Source organism: Bos indicus x Bos taurus, chromosome 3 (assembly GCF_003369695.1).
Source record: "Bos indicus x Bos taurus breed Angus x Brahman F1 hybrid chromosome 3, Bos_hybrid_MaternalHap_v2.0, whole genome shotgun sequence".
In the NCBI taxonomy this organism is placed as follows: Eukaryota; Metazoa; Chordata; class Mammalia; order Artiodactyla; family Bovidae; genus Bos; species Bos indicus x Bos taurus.
The window spans coordinates 108,307,539-108,325,709 of NC_040078.1; the positions used below are offsets into that span (position 1 = coordinate 108,307,539).

At 56.3% G+C, this 18,171-nt stretch overlaps 1 protein-coding gene across 1 annotated transcript in view; it reads left to right on the forward strand.

Moving 5' to 3' along the window:
* EPHA10 (EPH receptor A10) overlaps nt 1-15,482 on the forward strand; it is a 42,990-nt gene extending 27,508 nt beyond the window's left edge. Inside the window, exons 7-17 of the mRNA XM_027537783.1 lie at nt 737-908; nt 4,732-4,840; nt 8,408-8,469; nt 9,035-9,160; nt 10,176-10,361; nt 10,818-10,879; nt 11,115-11,318; nt 11,546-11,695; nt 11,942-12,135; nt 12,765-12,920; nt 13,069-15,482. Of these exons, the coding sequence (XP_027393584.1) occupies nt 737-908; nt 4,732-4,840; nt 8,408-8,469; nt 9,035-9,160; nt 10,176-10,361; nt 10,818-10,879; nt 11,115-11,318; nt 11,546-11,695; nt 11,942-12,135; nt 12,765-12,920; nt 13,069-13,183 (1,536 nt within the window). The 3' untranslated portion in view covers nt 13,184-15,482. The remainder of the gene's footprint in view (nt 1-736; nt 909-4,731; nt 4,841-8,407; nt 8,470-9,034; nt 9,161-10,175; nt 10,362-10,817; nt 10,880-11,114; nt 11,319-11,545; nt 11,696-11,941; nt 12,136-12,764; nt 12,921-13,068) is intronic.
* Nucleotides 15,483-18,171: the final 2,689 nt, after the last annotated feature.

The following is an 18,171-nucleotide window of genomic DNA, read 5'->3' on the forward strand; positions in this document are numbered from 1 at the left end:
AATCAGGGGGTGTGTGCAGAGATGAAATGATGGCAGCATGTCCAGCATGCACCGTGATCAGATGTGTTGGGGGCAGGATGACATAGTGCACAGAGCACAGGACCTAAAGGAATTGGGAAGATGTCACCCCGCCCTTCCCTGCTGGGAGCATCACCTATACAAGCAGATAGGAATGTGTAGGAAGTCTGCTCCTATAGGGTCTAGCCCAGCAGCGGGCAGTGAATGGGCCCTTGGTGGGGGGCTGTGGGTGAGCCTCTCAGCCCCTCTGATCTGAATTCCTTATCTGTGAACCCACACCTTGTAGGACATTGTGAAAGTCCGGTGACAAGGGGAAGGAAAAGCCAACAAGGGCCGGGCAGGTGTCAGGGCTCATTTCCTCCTTCTTTCCTCTGAGGGGTCAGGTGCAGTTCCTCCTCTAGATGGCCAGGCATCGATGCCTTTCATCCTAGCATCCCCATAAGGCAGCATCTTCTCTAAAGTTTCTGTTACTCGGAGGTGGGGTTGTTCTCAGTTAAGGTACCACCGAGTATAGGTGGAAACTTGTGGTGGAGAAAGGGCCTGGGGACCTTCTGGAAGAAAGATGTCAGATTCCTCCAAGATGAGTGGAGTTATTCCAGCAGCCCGGGCTCCTCCCCCCTGGGTACCTCTGCCACCTCCCTAACCCTTCCCTCCACATTCTCCCAGGAGCATGGGGCCAGTCCTGGGTCTGGGCTCATGTATCTCCGTCCCTCCCCAGGGTCAGAGTGAGCAGACTTACTCGACGGTGAAGACAGGGGCGCCTGCGGTCACTGTCACCAACCTGAAGCCGGCTACCCGCTACGTCTTTCAGATCCGGGCAGCTTCCCCAGGGCCCTCCTGGGAGACCCAGAGCTTCAACCCCAGCATTGAAGTGCTGACCCCAGGGGAGGGTAAGTGACACGCAAGAGGAGAGAAGACCCAGCCTGGGGCTGGAGCATGGAGGCAAATTGAGGGGTTACCTGTGCAATTAAGGGAACCTGCAGAACAGTTCGGTTACAACCTAACAAACGAATGAGACTGGAATCCAGTAACTAGTGGCTTAGATTGAGTACCTGTCCTGGAAGAACTCACAGGGGAGGGATCCATGAACAGCTGGAGCCCAGGTCTCAGCTGGTGTCTCCCTCCCATGTCTCGAGGAAACATCCCCTGCCCTCTCCAAGATTCCTCTCTTTTCTTGGGAGGACTTTTCTTCTCCTGGTCACTTCTTGTCCTTGACCACTGACTTCTTGTTCCATCCTGCTGCTTTCTCTCTGTCGTGACACAGACTCAAACGTGGGCACCATCCCTCTTCCCGCTACGCCTTAGCGTGTGAAGTTGAGGGGTCGGCCCAGCTTTCCCTCTGGACTTCCAGGCCCTGAGGTCCATCATCCCTGCATCCAGCCTTCGCTGAGGGTTGGGGCACACCAAGGGAGTGTCACCTGCAGCAATAAACCAAGCAAAAACACCAGAAGTGGTTACAACTCCGAGCTTTCACTGCTGGGGCCTGGGTTCAGTCCCGGGTCAGAGAACTAAGATCCCACAAGCTGCGTGGTGTGGCCAAAAGCAAACAAACTAACAAAACACCAGGAGAACTGCATACTTTCAATGGGTGAATTTTATGGTGTGAGAATAATTTCTCAATAAAGTTGTTATCAAAACAAAGCAAAACAAGAACTGAACATCAGATATTCCTGATCCTAAAACAGTTCCAGCTCTCGGCCATGGTGTGGTACTACCCCTCCTGCCCTGGCTTCCCTGCCCTGGTTCCTCCTCCCCCTCCCCCAAACCCCCAGGACCCCTTCCGGATGTGCACAGAGCATTTAGTGCTTTCTTTTAGTCTCCTGCCGCTAACCCAGCCCTCAGGACCTCACCCCTATCTACCCCGAGCAGCTCATGAAAGTATTTTTCCTGGACAAAAGGCAGTTTGCCTAAGAGGCATCCTGGCACCAGCTGTCAAGATAATAATTCTTTCCAACCTGCTACACCAGTCGAATCCAGGATAGAAAGAGTTCTGAGCCCAGGGGGAGGTAGAGATAAGGTGTTGAGGGAGTTTGCCTTCTGGGAAGGAGTCAGCACTTCTTGCTCGAATGCCTGTCTCCGCCAGACCCCAGCCAGGTGCTGGTGAGAGGAGATTAGAGCTGGGTCTTGAAGGCTGGGGAACGTTGGAGTTCTCCATGGGGAGGTGGGCAGGGAAGGCATCTTGGAGAGTGAGAGGCGGCAGAACAAAGGCTGGTGGGTTGGGCTGGAGTGGATGTGGTGGAGGGTGGGCGCTGGGGGCCGGTAGCTGAAGAGGACTGATGACTTCTGTTACTCTGGTGCTTCTCAGTTGGTGGATCCCTGGGTCTGGAAGATCCCCTGGAGAAGGAAATGGCAACCCACTCCAGTATTCTTGCCCGGGAAATCCCTTGGACAGAGGAGGTTGGTGGGCTACAGTCCATGGGGCCTCAGAGAGTCAGATACAAATGAGCTACTGAGCGCGCACAGTCGGTAGATGTGCCGCTCAGCTCCTGGCCTCCTCTGTTGTGGCCCTGGCTACAGAGAGTGGTTCCCCAAGCGCAGAGCGCTTTTTCCAGTGAGCTGTGACCCCAAGTCAAGTTCACGAGGAGGACCATGCTGCACTACTGTACTAGCTAACCACTCAACAGCCAAACACAATATCACTCATTACCTCATGGTTTCTGTGGGTCAGGAGTATGCGCACGGCTTAGCCCTCACTGCAGTCCAGCTGTCCTCTGGGGCTGCGATCATCTCCAGGCTTAACTGGGCGGAGATGGAGAGGAGGGGAGGGAGGGAGTGAGTGCTTCCCTAGTTGGACTCTTGCTGGCTGCTTGCTGGAGGCAGGCACAAGACTCCTAGGCTTCTCCAAGGGCTGCTCATAACCCAGCAACTAGATTCTTCTAGAGACTGTGAGAGAGGGAGCAAGAGGGAGCCCAAGATGGAAGCCGATCTCTTGTAACCTAATCATGGTGGTGACATCCCATCACTTGTGCTGTATTCTGTTCATTAGAAGCGAATGACTGTGTTCGGCCCACGCTCATGGGGGAAGGAACACCAGGAAGCGGAGAATCCTGCAGGGCTATCTCAGAGGCCGCTGGCCGCACCGATTTTCTCTGCATCCTCCATTTCCCTGTCCACCAGGACAGCTCATTTCAAACAGTCCTTGGCGACAGTTCTATCTTCCGCCACCAGCCAGGCCCAGGACCCTATTCCCCATCTCTGGAAATGAGGGCTCTGAAATCTGTTCTTTTGACCCTGACCTTGTTGACCTCTGACCCTCCCTTTCTCTGCTGTCGCTCTTCCTCACTTGCTGTGTGACATCCTAATAGCGGCTCTTGGGATCTGACCACATCTGTCGAGCTCCCAGCCTCTCCTGGCCCCACGATCATCTCTCCCCAGCTTCCGCGGACTCTCCTGGTTGAAGCGCTCTCCAGCCCTGCTGGTCCCCATTCCCCAGACATTATTTTGCACCCACCCCATTGTCCCCAGGACTGGCTCTCCTCCATCATCCCTCATCAAGGCTGCCTGCTGAAGTGTCTTTTTCTAATCCCAGTTTATTCATCAGGGCGCGTAGCATCTTCCCCATTCCCAACAGTTATCCCAAGCCTTTATCTCTTCCAAGCACCCCCTCTCTCTCCCCACTCCTGCCCTAGCAGATTCCCTCATTCCTCTCCTGGTGGGAAGGAACTCTGTCCACTGCTCTGGGCTCCCTGTTACCCTCAAGATAAAGCTCGTCCTCCTGGCCTAGCATTCAAGGCCCTTCTGGGTCCGTCACCTCCCCCAGTTCCCTTCATCCTCCTGCCTTCCAGCTTTAGCTCTTCATATCTTGCGTCTCTGCCTCCATGCAGCCTGCTTTCCAGCCACATGGGATGGCCTGTCGTTTTCCAGACCCAGCAAGTGCATCGAAGCGTCATCAACAACCCTGTCCATCTTCCAGGTCCAGGGCAGATGATGCCTCTTCTGCAAACCTTTCCCATTGGCTTTAGGAAGAAATGATTGTGCCTCTGCTCAGCTCTGCTCCTGTCTCTGTTTCTTTTTTTTCATTGATTTTTCATTTCTGTCTCCCCTGCCAGTCGGTACACCCCTCCAGGGCAAGGATTCTGGCTCATTCATTGCCGACTCCCCAGGACCATTGCCATTCTGGTGCACGTGTTTGGATGGATGAATGGGTGGATGGGGCTGAGGGCCTGGGGTCCTCTTGGCCCCTCTGCTGGGGAAATAGTTCAAAGCAGAGGCTTTGGGAATCAGGTTTGAATCTTAGGGTCACCGTTTATTGGCTTTGTGACCTTGGGCAAATTACATAACTTTTCTTGATGTCAGTTTGCTCAGCTGCAGAATGGAGACAGGACGTGACTTAGCAACTGAACAATAGCAAAAATTTTCGGTGACAGTTCTGGATTGGGGTTGGGGAGCTCAGAGAAAAGGCCATGCCCCTGCAGAGCCACCTTCCTCGTGCATCTATAAGGCAAAAAGGAAGGCCCGAGCCTGCCCATCTGGATGCCTGCTCCTCTCTCTCAGAGCTGAGCTGCAGTAGAAGTGACCCGCCCTGGGAAAGGACGAAGCTCCAGGTGCCTTTGTGGTTGGTGGGGGCAGCCTTGGTCCCCGGCTGCTGGGAGGCCAGGCCGAGGGTGGAGGTGCTATGGACATGCTGCCGTGGGGTGAGGACAGGAGTCTGTCCTGGGGCTTACCCGGGAGCCTGGTCCTCTGCCTCTCTCAACCTTGTGGTTTTCCTCCCAGCCACCTCCAGGTCCAAGGACCAGAGCCCCGCGGTAGTCGTCACCGTGGTAACCATCTCAGCCCTCCTCGTCCTGGGCTCTGTGATGAGCGTGCTGGCCATTTGGAGGAGGTAGGTGACTGGTTCCAGCCTGGCTGGCCCCTGGCGGGCTGTGTCCCTGCCCTCAGGTACCTGTATCTGTATCTGCATTTGCACATGTGCGGATTTGCACAGGCGAGCATACCGCTGTGTAGAGACAGGCCTGACTGGTGCTGTCCTGGCCCCTCCCCCCACGCCCTGTTCCTGCTCAGCTGCTGTGGGATGAAGGGGATTTAGCTCCTTCACTCATTAAATGTCAGAAGGCATCACTGTGGAGGGAATCAAGCTCTGGCTGCTCCAGTGTAATTGGGAGCCTCCCGAGGCGCTCAGAGGCCCCCAGCCCCTGCCCCCAAGGGATCTAGAGGCCCTTGAACACAGGCAGAGGGAAGAAAGGCAGAAATTGTGTGTGCGTGTATGTGTGTGGGAGCAGGGAGAACAGGGAGGGGAACTCATATGCCAGAAACCCCCAAGCCCCAGAGGAAGGAAGCTTGCAGAGAAAAGGGATGGGCAGAGAAAGGGGATGGGCGGAGGGGGAAAGATATGGAGCTTGGGTCTGGCTCAGCAAAGATAGAGTCCCTTTGGCAGAGGCACCCCAGGTGGGTTCCAGGCTGGGGCTGAGGTCAGCAGACTGGAAGGATTGGGAAGGCCGCATGTGACAGGCTGGAGTAGGGGGAGCAGAGGAGAGGAATGAGCTGGTCCGGGAGCCACACGTCAGCATCCTGGAACCGCCTGCGGGCCGGAGGGGCAGCAAGATTTCATCTGGCTAAGATGGGGTTATTTGCTTGGCCTTAAGTGACTGAGGAGGAGAGCATCTGGGAGCCAGCTCTGCCCCGGCCAGGTGAGTCAGAAAAGCAGGACAAGGGTAGAATCTCCTTGATCATGGAGCTTAAAAGGTCCACAGATGAGACCCATTGGAAAAGCAGAAATGGACAGGAGCTGGGAGCAGCTTGTGCTGGCTGTGAGCTCAGGAGCTCCGGAAGGCAGGAGAGGATGATGGAGAGGTGAGCATGAAGGGCATCTTTGGGCTGAGGCTGCAAGACAGGAGCGGCTGCCCAGGAGCACCTCGGAGACTGCTGCGCTAGAGCAGGCAGGGCAGGCCAGGCGTGGATTTCAAAACCTACTCAAAATCAAATGGCACCAACATGGGAATCTGCCAGGTCTAGCACTGATGGGCAGGGACACGCGTCTCCAACACGCACGCCCCAGCTTCCCTCGCTCATCTCCTCTGCTCCCCGTCTCTGCAGTCCCCGGCTCTGTACAGTGGGCTCCTCACCTCCACTTGCTCTCCCAGTCGATCCTGGCTCATCCCAGTTCTCACTAGGGTGTGTCATCATCAGGTGGAAGTGTCTCGCTTTCTCTGTCACTCCTCCAGCCACTCGGCCTTGCCCCCTGCATCCCTCCTCAGCTCTCCCGGATGTTCATGGATGTCCTGTTCCCACACTGGATGACATCACTAGCCATTGGACAACCTGCCCCAGTCTTTGGCCTCTGGGGTCTTTGACTTCGTTTCCACAGACCCTCGCTCCTGTTCCGCCTCAGCTGCCCTCTCTTGTCTCCTGACGTGGACCAGGCCATCAGCCCGGTTCCGCTTGTGCCCTGCAGACTGCCGGTCCTCGCAGCTCACTCTCTCAGCTGTGTCTGCTGCACCTGCTCTTTACCTGCACCACTGAGTCTGCACACCTGCTTATCTCTGCATCCATCCTCTCCCTCTGTTTCCCTATAGGCAGTGCCATCCTCCCAGCCGGGATCAGTCCTACCTGTGACTGTAACCCACTGCTTCCTACCTTCTCAGGAGCCCTTACTGTTGATCACATCTACTTCTTCCCTATATGCTGACTAACATTTGTTGAGTGCTTTGTAAGCTCTTGGCGCCAGTGTGATCAGGCAGGGCTGTCTTGATCCTGATCTTATTAAAGAGAAAACCAGCCAGCTGATCCACAGACATTGAGGGAAGGATCTAGGGAGTTGGTCCGTGCCATCAGATTCCAGAGCCCATGTGGGGGACCGCCGTCATGACCACTCCATCCTGCATGACTGCCTCCACTGGTATCGACACGTGGCCATCTCTCTCGAGTCTCCCTCAGCTCTCCTCCATGAGTCTTCACATGACCTTGCTCTTCTGATCCTGTTTCCTTCCTTCCTTCTTGTGACATCACTGCCCCCACCACCTTCTGCCCCCGATTTCCCTTCTGTTTCCTTCCAGTTTCTCTGATGGTTCTTTCATAGTCTCCTCAGTGGCTTCCTTCTCTGTTGTGTTGTTAGTCGCTCAGTCTGACTCTTTGCAACCCCATGGACAGTAGCCCACCAGGCTCCTCTGTCCATGGGGTTCTCCAGGCAAGAATACTGCAGTGGGTAACCATTCCCTTCTCCAGGGGATCTTCCCAACCCAGGGATTGAACCTGGGTCTCCTGAATTGCAGATAGATTCTTCACCATCTGAGCCACCAGGGAAGCCCTCCTCTCCTCTTCCCTATCTCGAGATGGGGGGTGGGGCGCTCAGACTTGTTCCCTGTCCCACTGCTCAGGCTCCCTCCTCTCCCTGGACAAGGCCCCCAGCTCTAGAACTTGTACCTCCAGAGCAGACCCTTCTTCTAAACTGCACCCCCCACCCCCGCCACATATAGCTAACTCCCTGCTCACTGATGAGCCCTGCTTATCCCAGAGGTGCTGCAAACTCAAATTTCTAAACGGGAACTTGTCATTGCTTCACCTTTGTAAACGGTACCTGCCTCACTTCACTGGGCAAGCCGGAACGCTACAGTGCTTCCTACCTTTCGCCTCTCCCTTTCTGACCTCCAGCCTTCCCCAAGCCCTGTGGCCCTGTCACCTCAATGTCACTCTTACTTCTCTCCATCCACGGTCGCCCCATAGCCTGAGCCATCTCCTGCCATCTCCTGCAGGGATAACAGCAGCAGCTGGGATGATGTTTCTAAAGTGCAAATTGAACCGTGGCACTCCCCTGCTCAAACCTGCCTCCCCCAGGGGCTCTCCTCTTCCCCACCCCCAGGATAAAAACCCCTGAAAAACCCTGCCTCAGGGGCCCTGGTTGCCAACCCATGACTTTGTTGATCGTGATGCAGTCCTTTGGCCCACGGTGGCCTCTCTCGGGAAGCCATCCTTGACGGTCTCAACCCTGTCTCAGCTACATGTTCCCACGGCGCACCGCCCTTCTCCTTTGCTCAGACCTGTGAGTGGGCTTGTGGTTCCTTCTCAAGGTCTGTTTTCTTGACTAGACCGGAAGTTGCCCCTGGGCGCAAGGCCTGCCTGTTGTGTTCAGCTGTAGGCAGGGAGGCAGCTTGGACTTGAAGTCAGGGCACGGATTTGGGTGTCTCTGAAGTTCAAGAATTCACGGCATCGCAAAGTGAAAATAACTAGGATTGCGGAGGGGGTGAGTGGTTAGGTCTGGGGCTGGGGTTACATGTGTGCTGGGGGGACAAGCTTCCAGACCCACAGGACAAGAAGGTCCTTCCCCTGGGGCACAGACCTTGTCCTTTTGGAGGGACAAAGAGGTGCCACCCTGGGTGCTGGTAAGATGGGAAGGGCTGGGACAGCCTGGCTCAAAGGATGACTGTGGACATCCCCACTCCCACCCCTACCCCAGGCCCTGCAGCTATGGCAAAGGAGGTCGGGACGCCCACGATGAGGAGGAGCTGTATTTCCACTGTGAGTTGTCTGGGCCTGGCCCGGGGCGGGGTGGGCACCACCTCACCTTACTTCCTCAGTCCTCTTCCTGACTCCCCTTGCTTCAGTTCAGTTCAGTTCAGTCGCTCAGTCGTGTCTGACTCTTTGCAACCCCATGGACTGCAGCACACCAGGCTTTCCTGTCCGTCACCAACTCCTGGAGTTTACTCAAACTCATGTCCATTGAGTTGGTGATGCCATTCAACCATCTCATCCTCTGTCGTCCCCTTCTCCTCCTGCCTTCAATCTTTCCCAGCATCAGGGTCTTTTAATGAGTCAGTTTTTTGCATCAGGTGGCCAAAGTATTTATTGGAGTTGCAGCTTCAGCATCAGTCCTTCCAATGAATATTCAGGAGTGATCTCCTTTAGGATAGAATGGTTGGATCTCCTTGCAGTCCAAGGGACTCTCAAGAGTCTCCTCCAACACCACAGTTCAAAAGCATCAATTCTTTGGCGCTCAGCCCTTGCATACCTCCCCTTTCCTACTCCACTGCTCCAACCACGGAGGCCCTTTTCCTCACTCCTGTCTCTTTCTCCTCATTGCCAGTCAAAGTCCCAACTCGCCGCACGTTCGTGGATCCCCAGAGCTGTGGGGACCCGCTGCAAGCCGTGCATCTGTTTGCCAAGGAGCTGGATGCGAAAAGCGTCACGCTGGAGAAGAGCCTTGGAACAGGCAAACTGGGCACCCGGGGAAGCCTTGTCTATGGGGAAGCCCTTCCTCTACCCACTGCCAGCCCTCCCTGGAAGCCCCTCCTCCACCCCACCCCACCTCTATCCTTTTAGCCTGCCTCCACCCCAAGTCCCACCCCCATCTCTGCAGGCCTGGCCTTCATCCAGTCCCCACGCTGTCCAGGAAGCCCCCACCTCCACATCAAGCTGGGCCTCTGCCCACCAGGGTCCAGGGAGGGAGGTGAATCTGTGAGCCTGCCTTCTTACCCTTTACCTGCCCCCAAGGTCAGAACTCTCTCCTTTCAGGCTCTTTCAGAGATGGTTCTGCAGACTGCCACTGGCAGAAGTTTGGTCCCAGGCTTTCAAGGCCCGATGGGGAGGGGCGTTTGCAAGATTGGGGTCCAGGCATACCTGAGTTCTAGCCCTGGCTCTGCCACTGACCAGGGGCTCGTCCATCTTCTGCTCCGAGCCTCAGCTTCTCATCTGTTAAATGGGCGTGATATCTGTCTCAGAGCTGCTGTGGGAGTGTCCCAGCGCAGCCCAGGGCCTGGCTCCTAGCGAGTGTGTGCTCTCTCATGATCAGCGCCCTGGCTTCCTTGCTTTGTGTCTGCAAGCCCTCCCGCCCTGTGCTGAGAAAGCAGCGCTTTCACCAGGAGCCCAACGCTCTACCCCAGCACTGTTGGCAGACTCGCTGGGCAGAGGCCAGAAAGGGGCAGCGTGGTGGAATAGATGTCGTGGCGCAGCACGCCTTTGATGTGCTGGCACGTGCATAGTCCTCGCTTTGAGGCTTTGAAGTTTCCCACCGGGGGAGGCAGGGAGGACTCCGCATTTCACAGAGGAGAAAACTGAAGCCATAAGAGGGGCAGAGCAGATGGTCAGTACTCAGTTCACCAGGATTTGAACTCAGATGCCCCGAGTCCCAGGCCAGAAAGGGCCCTTGAGCCGGAATCTGCTCACCCTGCCCGGGTTGGCCAGGGCCGCGGCCTCCGGGGGGTGTCTGAGGTGCTGTTCTCCCCCAGGGCGGTTTGGGGAGCTGTGCTGCGGCTGCCTGCAGCTCCCGGGCCGCCAGGAGCTCCCCGTGGCCGTGCACACACTGAGGGAGGGCTGCTCCGACTCGCAGAGGCTCAGCTTCCTGGCCGAGGCCCTCACCCTGGGCCAGTTTGACCACAGCCACGTGGTGCGACTGGAGGGCGTGGTCACCCGAGGTAGGGCTGGTGCTCCACCAGCGTGGGTGGGTGGGGGAGTGGGGGAGGAGTCCGTGGTGTGGGAAGTGGGGTGCGCCACGCCCCAGGCCCTCTCTGCTCAGTCTTGGGAGGGCGCCCCGACGTGGCCCAGCATGGGGAGAGGAGCTCAGCTCTCCATCACTGACTCAAGTGGCCTCTGACCCTGCGTGATCTCTGGATGTGTGGTGACACTCGGGGAGTGCATCCCTGGTGATTTCCCCCAGCTAACTTGCTGCACATCCTCACCTTGGCCTTTGTCCCCCTCAGGCGCCACCTCTCCTGCTGTTCAGCAGAAGAGGGCAGGCAGGAGGGGGGCGAGACTCAGGGAGCTGGGCCCTCGGTCCTGGCCACCTTGGCATGGGGCGGGGAGTGGGGATCACGTGTGCTCACAGAGGGCAGCAGGCACCTGAGCATATATGTCCCCCTCCCTGAGCACAGGAAGCACCCTGATGATTGTCACCGAATACATGAGCCATGGGGCCCTGGATGGCTTCCTCAGGGTGAGTGGTCTGGGCCCCAGGGGGTGCCGATAACCGAGGTTCTCTTGATCCCTCACTTTTCCCTTTGGTGGGACTTGGGGTTGGCCTCATCCTTTGTAGAGATGCCCTCTGGCCAGGCTGATCTGGCAGGTGACATGGCCAACTGAAGCCCAGAGAAGGCCATGACTTCCCTGGGGTCACAAAGCACCAGGGAAGCGAGGGTGCAGCCGGGCCTCCATCTCCTCCTCCCTCCCAGCGGCATGAGGGCCAGCTGGTGGCCGCACAGCTGATGGGGCTGCTGCCCGGCCTGGCGTCAGCCATGAAGTACCTGTCGGAAATGGGCTACGTCCACCGGGGCCTGGCTGCACGCCGGGTGCTGGTCAGCAGCGAGCTTGTCTGCAAGATCTCTGGCTTCGGCCGGGGCCCCCGGGACCGAGCAGAGGCGGTCTACACCACCATGGTGAGGGAGCCCTTCCCCGCATCCCCCTTCTCCCTGACTCCCGCCCCTCCCTCCAGCTGTCCGTGCCAGCATGGGCCTCGCCTGCGGTCCCCTTGTGGGTTCTCCCTTAGATGAGCAGCTGCGGGCATGGCAGGTGGGGTAGGATCCCGTGGTGCTCTGTGGGTGGGGAACGCTGGCTGCAACTCCGGCCCCTCCTGCCCCTGAGTGGCCGGCCCGCCTGCCCGCAGAGTGGCCGGAGCCCCGCGCTGTGGGCCGCCCCCGAGACGCTTCAGTTTGGTCACTTCAGCTCCGCCAGCGACGTGTGGAGCTTCGGTGTCGTCATGTGGGAGGTGATGGCCTTCGGGGAGCGGCCCTACTGGGACATGTCTGGCCAAGATGTGAGTGACTGTGGTGGCTCCAGTGCCTTGCTTTCCGATCCTGTTGCCCTCTGACCTCAGGCCCCAGCTCCTGACCTCAGCCCATGAACCCTTGACCTCTTAGCCCCAGGCCCCTCTTCACTGTCTATTGTTTCCAGTCCCTGCCTGGCCACCATTTGAGTCTTCCTGGGGATGGGGTAAGTGTGTGTACTGGGGGACCTAAAACCTCCTGTCTGCCCACCACTCCCCTCTCCCGCCACGGCCTAGGTGATCAAGGCTGTGGAGGATGGCTTCCGGCTGCCGCCGCCCAGGAACTGCCCCTCCCCGCTGCACCGACTGATGCTTGACTGCTGGCAGAAGGACCCGGGTGAGCGGCCCAGGTTCTCCCAGATCCACGGCCTCCTGAGCAAGATGATGCAGGACCCAGAGCCCCCGAGGTGTGCCGACACCACCTGTGCCAGGTATGGCGCCACCTCACCTGTGCCAGGTGCCTTCCCAACTGTACCGATACAGCCGAACCCTCAGCTGTCCATGCATGCCCTCCCACCCATGTACCACACCCACCTGTCCTACCCCACCCGTGCAGATATGACTGCTCGCTCAGGTGCCCCAGGCAGATCTAATACCCCACCCGCCTTAGGCACATACAGCTTTTCATCTCAGTCATTTCTGCTTGTCCTGGGTTTTGCCCCACGTATCCCGGGTCCAGTGACCACGTAAGTAAATGTGGTGATAGTCCTAACAAATCTGCAGTTCGGATAATACAAGTCACCTCCCCAGCTCACCTGCGTATATCCTACCCCAGACCGTTCCAGACCCTCCCGGCGCCTTTAGCTGGCTCCTGTACAGCCTCTCCACCTGCCCTGGTGTCGTGAACCCCCGCCTGGCTCTGAGAACACCTGGAACCCAGGCCTGCCCTGGGACTTGGTCATCTTCTCAGATAGCCTGTCCTCAGATGACCCGTCCGTTATCTTCTCAGATGATGTCGCCTGTCCTTTTTCAGATGGTCGCTCCTCAGGAGAGCAACTGGGTCTGAGCCCCAGGTCTCTACTGTCGACTGACCACAGCTCCTCCACCCCCCCGCCCCCAGGCCTCCCACGCCCCTGGAGGACCGTGCCTTCTCCACCTTCCCCTCCTTTGGCTCTGTGGGCGCGTGGCTGGAGGCCCTGGACCTGGGCCGCTACAAAGACAGCTTCGCTGCTGCGGGCTATGGGAGCCTGGAGGCCGTGGCCGCCATGACTGCCCAGTGAGTCTGAGGAGCCGGGGGGCCCTGCCCCTGCCTGCATGGGAGGCCCAGCTTGTCCTCATTCTGGGTTGTTTCCTGGCGGGGTGGAGTGGAAGGGAGAGAAGACGGTGGGGATGAGCCAGCTAGATCTGACCAGCCTTCTTCCCAGGGACCTGGTGTGCCTGGGCATCTCATCGGCGGAACACCGGGAGGACCTCCTCAGCGGGATCAGCGCCCTGCGGGCCCGGGTGCTCCAGCTGCAGGGCCGGGGGGTGCAGGTGTGAGCAGCCCCACTCTTCCGGCCAGGATCCCAGGGGGGCCTCCAGCCCCCGGCCCCACCCAGGACCCCTGCTGGCTGTGTTCCACCTGTGCAGAAGGGAGAGCCCAGAGCTTACATGGAGCCGCAGTCTTTCCCACTTCCCTGCCTGGTCCCCTCACTCCCCCTGGTCTGAGCACCTTGGCCGACTCAGTCCCCACCTAGAAAAAAGGTTCAACTCCGGGGGAGGACCCCTGAGGTAACAGTGGAAGGAAATACAGGGTCACAGAGACTAAGGTGGGCAGGGGCAGGGAGGAAGACGTAGCTTTAAATGGCCTGATTCAGGCCCTTCTGTCTTCTGCACCCACTGGAGTCTGGGGCCCACCCCAAAGGGTGCCCTCAGACCAGCGGGCACCATGGGTCCCCAAGGGATGGGCTGCTCTGGGACCTAGCAGGGACCACCCGTCCTTGTGGGCCGTGGCTCCTCAGCTCCCTGTGGTCCAGCTGGGCTGTGTCTGGACCCTGGTCCTGAGACCCAGGCAGGCAGAAGTGGTGCTGAGCTCAGGGGCTGGACCCTGAGACCCCAGACTCAGGAGCTGATTTCTGCTTCCCCCACCCTTGAGGCGACCATTCTGGGTGAGGGTCCTGGTGCTCTTCTGAGGTCCCATTAGGTGTCCCCTACTACTTTGCATTCCTTTTATAAACTCACTGGCCAGGACATCTGGGAGGAACATGAGGACAGAGGTTTTCTGCCCGGGACTCCAAGAGCTTTGCTCCCAGCCCTGGGGATAGTGACTCTCAGAGAAGGAGCTTCTCTAATGGGCCAGTTCAGTCCTTACCGTACAGGCAGGAAAACCAAGGCTCAGTGAGGAGTCAGGGCCAGAGCTGGGCTTGCGCCCATGGGCCCAACTCCTGATCCAGAGTGTGGCTCCGGGGAGTCCTTGGTCCTCTGTGTTTCACCAACACTCTTCCTAGAGGCAGCCCAGGGGTACTCCGAGGTGACCCCTCTTTTGCAAGCTTCAGCCCCTGTACCATCCAGCCCTCATGAAATGCCTCTCCCCTCTGGGTCCTCTTCTGCAAGGCTTTGGCAGGAGTGGTTGCGCTGAGCTGACTCCAGAGCTCCTCATCCAGGAGGGCTTCCTGGAGGTGGGAGTGATCATGAGGCCAGGGCTTTCGTAGGACAGAAGGCAGGCAACTGGCCCTGGAGAGGGTCACCCCTGACATACACCTGCTCTGGGGTGTGGCTGTGTGTGGGTAGGATGGGATGGGGTGGGAAGGGTTCAAGGGCTACAGGAAGGGGTGAAGGAGACACAGCTGGCCCTTGGAGGGGCCAGACAAGGCAGGGAGATGAGCTCAGGCTCCAGGAAGTAGTGCACGTCCCTTACTGGCAGACCTTGGGGCCTGAGGGCTGGTGGGCCAGAGGGGCAGATGGGCACTCTGGATGTGTGTAAATGGAGGGGTGTCTGGGAAAGTTCCCTGGCTGAGTCTGATACATCCATTGAATGGGACCTTGGAGGAGCTGGGTGAGGACTCTTAGGGTTGATGGAGGGCCTAGGACAAAAGGAATCCAAGCAGAGGGGCCTGCAGAGGATCCTGGAGGGAGGAGGAGGCAGCACATCCCTGGGAGTGCTCCGTGGTGGGGGTGGGGCCTCCCAACAGTGCCTTTAGCCTCATCCTGCCAAGCAGGGCAGGAGTCTCCCAGCCCGGCTCTCCATTTCCTGAGCACCTGGCTCGGCTCAGTGTCCTGGGGGTGCCAGGAGAGGCTGAGACACTGCTTCTACCTTTGACAGTGCTGGAGGGTCCCTTGCCAGTGCCGTCCAGACTCTGCCCCCACTGCCCCCAGGAGAGCCTGGAAAGGACACACCAGCACCCCGTCTTGGTGGAGGGAGCCTCGCCCCGTCTACAGCTGCATCAGTCATGCTCTGGGGGCCAGGGTGTCCCCCCACCACCAGCTGTTCTACAGAGTCCCCTGGCTGTGTTGGCAGGACTTCGGTGTCCAGGGTAGACCTCCCTTCCTGTGAGGAGTGAGGTCCCAGCATCCTGATGGGTCCCAGGCCTCAGCCCCGCACAGGTTGCCGGTGTGTTGTGGGCTGACGGCTCCCTGGGAGCCCTCTGCAGATCTATTTTTATATGGAACATAATTATTCAGTGGATAGAGAGAGGTGGCCTGCGACCTGCTCCCAGCACCCACATCTGAGCCCACCCAGGGAGGGAAGGGCTGGTTGGGGGTGGGGAGAAGGGTTCCTTTGACTAATTCTGGAGATGTTTTTATATTTCTTGGGATCTATATGCAGGACAAAGAAATAAAAACTTGTCTGTGCCTGTCAGTATGGTGCCTGTCAGTGACAATTGCTTAAACATTAAACTTGCGTGGGAGGGTTTTACACCACTACTCCCCCAGAAAATGTTTGTCTGTGATCTCTCAGCGAGAGACACATTTAAGAGATAGGGCGGTGTGACTGGGGCACCCGTAGGGGTGAGTACTGGATGGCTTCCCTGAGGAGGCAGCACTCCGAGGTGCCATTCCCTGAGAAGGACCACTTAAAGGGAGGGGAGCCAGGTGGGTAAGGGATGAGGAGGGAGCTCGGTTTTGGACAAGCTAAAGTGTACATCCGATACTGTGAATAAATGATGCCGGGGTGATGTCCTGTCACACCCTCCCCAAGAGCTAGCCCTCCACATAAATGACTTAACCCTTCATAGGGCCTTCCCAGGTTGCACTAGTGGGAAAGAATCCACAAACCAATGCAGGAGATGTAACAGACACGGGATCGATCCGTGGGTCAGAAAGATCCCCTGCAGGAGGAAATGGCAACCCACTCCAGTGTTCTTGCCTGGAGAATCCCATGGATACAGGAGCCTGGCAGGCTACAGTCCATGGGGTCACAAAAAGAATCGGACACAACATACATGCAACCCTTCATAAGGCAATACGTTTGCATTTCTTCCAACAGGCAGTCCCAAGTAGGGCTTCTGGGATGATCAGGGGGTCTGTAATGGTAAAGCATGACACTTACTGTTCACTGGAACCCTAGGATTCTTTGAAACTCCCCTGGTGATGGGGAGGCCGCCAGGCTGCCACCTCCTCCTCCTCCCTCAGCCCAGAGCAGCTCTGCTTTTTTCATACACACAGCAGAGGCTACAAAGTAAACTGCCCACAGGGATGAGGTAAGAATTCCCCTGAATGGGAAGAAGACTCTGAGGGTCAAGGAAAACTGCTATGCAGCTCCTGTTGACTGGCCCCTGTTGCTGAATCTTATTTTTGGTGACTAGTGAACATTTTGAGGTCAGGAAGGGCGGCGGTAAGGAGATACCCCTCGTCCAAGGTAAGAAGCAGAGGCTGTGCTTTGCTGGAGCAGCCGTGAAGAGATATCCCACACCCAAGGTAAGAGAAACCCAAGTAAGACGGTAGGTGTTGCAAGAGGGCATCAGAAGGCAGACACATTGAAACCATACTCACAGAAAACTAGTCAATCTAATCACACTAGGACCACAGCCTTGTCTAACTCAATGAAACTAAGCCATGCCCGTGGGGCAACCCAAGATGGGCAGGTCATGGTGGAGAGATCTGACAGAATGTGGTCCACTGGAGAAGGGAATGGCAAACCACTTCAGTATTCTTGCCTTGAGAACCCCATGAACAGTATGAAAAGGCAAAATGATAGGATACTGAAAGGGGAACTCCCCAGGTCAGTAGGTGCCCAATATGCTACTGCAGATCAGTGGAGAAATAACTCCAGAAAGAATAAAGGGATGGAGCCAAAGCAAAAAGAATACCCAGCTGTGGATGTGACTGGTGATAGAAGCAAGGTCCGATGCTGTAAAGAGCAATGTTGCATAGGAACCTGGAATGTCAGGTCCATGAATCAAGGCAAATTGGAAGTGGTCAAACAAGAGATGGCAAGAGTGAATGTCAACATTCTAGGAATCAGCGAACTGAAATGGACTGGAATGGGTGAATTTAACTCAGATGACCATTATATCTACTACTGCGGGCAGGAATCCCTCAGAAGAAATGCAGTGGCCATCATGGTCAACAAAAGAGTCTGAAATGCAGTACTTGGATGCAATCTCAAAAACCACAGAATGATCTCTGTTTGTTTCCAAGGCAAACCATTCAATATCACAGTAATCCAAGTCTATGCCCCACCCAGTAACGCTGAAGAAGCTGAAGTTGAACGGTTCTATGAAGACCTACAAGACCTTTTAGAACTAACACCCAAAAAAGATATCCTTTTCATTATAGGGAACTGGAATGCAAAAGTAGGAAGTCAAGAAACACCTGAAGTAACAGGCAAATTTGGCCTTGGAACATGGAATGAAGCAGGGCAAAGACTAATAGAGTTTTGCCAAGAAAATGCACTGGTCATAACAAACACCCTCTTCCAACAACACAAGAGAAGACTCTATACGTGGACATCACCAGATGGTCAACCAAAATCAGATTGATTATATTCTTTGCAGCCAAAGATGGAGAAGCTCTATACAGTCAGCAAAAACAAGACCAGGAGCTGACTGTGGCTCAGATCATGAACTCATTGCCAAATTCAGACTTAAATTGAAGAAAGTAGGGAAAAACACTAGACCATTCAGATATGACCTAAATCAAATCCCTTATGATTATACAGTGGAAGTGAGAAAGAGATTTAAGGGCCTAGATCTCATAGATAGAGTGCCTGATGAACTATGGAATGAGGTTCGTGACATTGTACAGGAGACAGGGATCAAGACCATCCCCATGGAAAAAAAATGCAAAAAAGCAAAATGGTTGTCTGGGGAGGCCTTACAAATAACTGTGAAAAGAAGAGAAGTGAAAAGCAAAGGAGAAAAGGAAAGATATAAGCATCTGAATGCAGAGTTCCAAAGAATAGCAAGAAGAGACAAGAAAGCCTTCTTCAGTGATCAATGCAAAGAAATAGAGGAAAAAAACAGAATGGGCAAGACTAGAAATCTCTTCAAGAAAATTAGAGATACCAAGGATTGGGGGCAAGAGGAGAAGGGGACGACACAGGATGA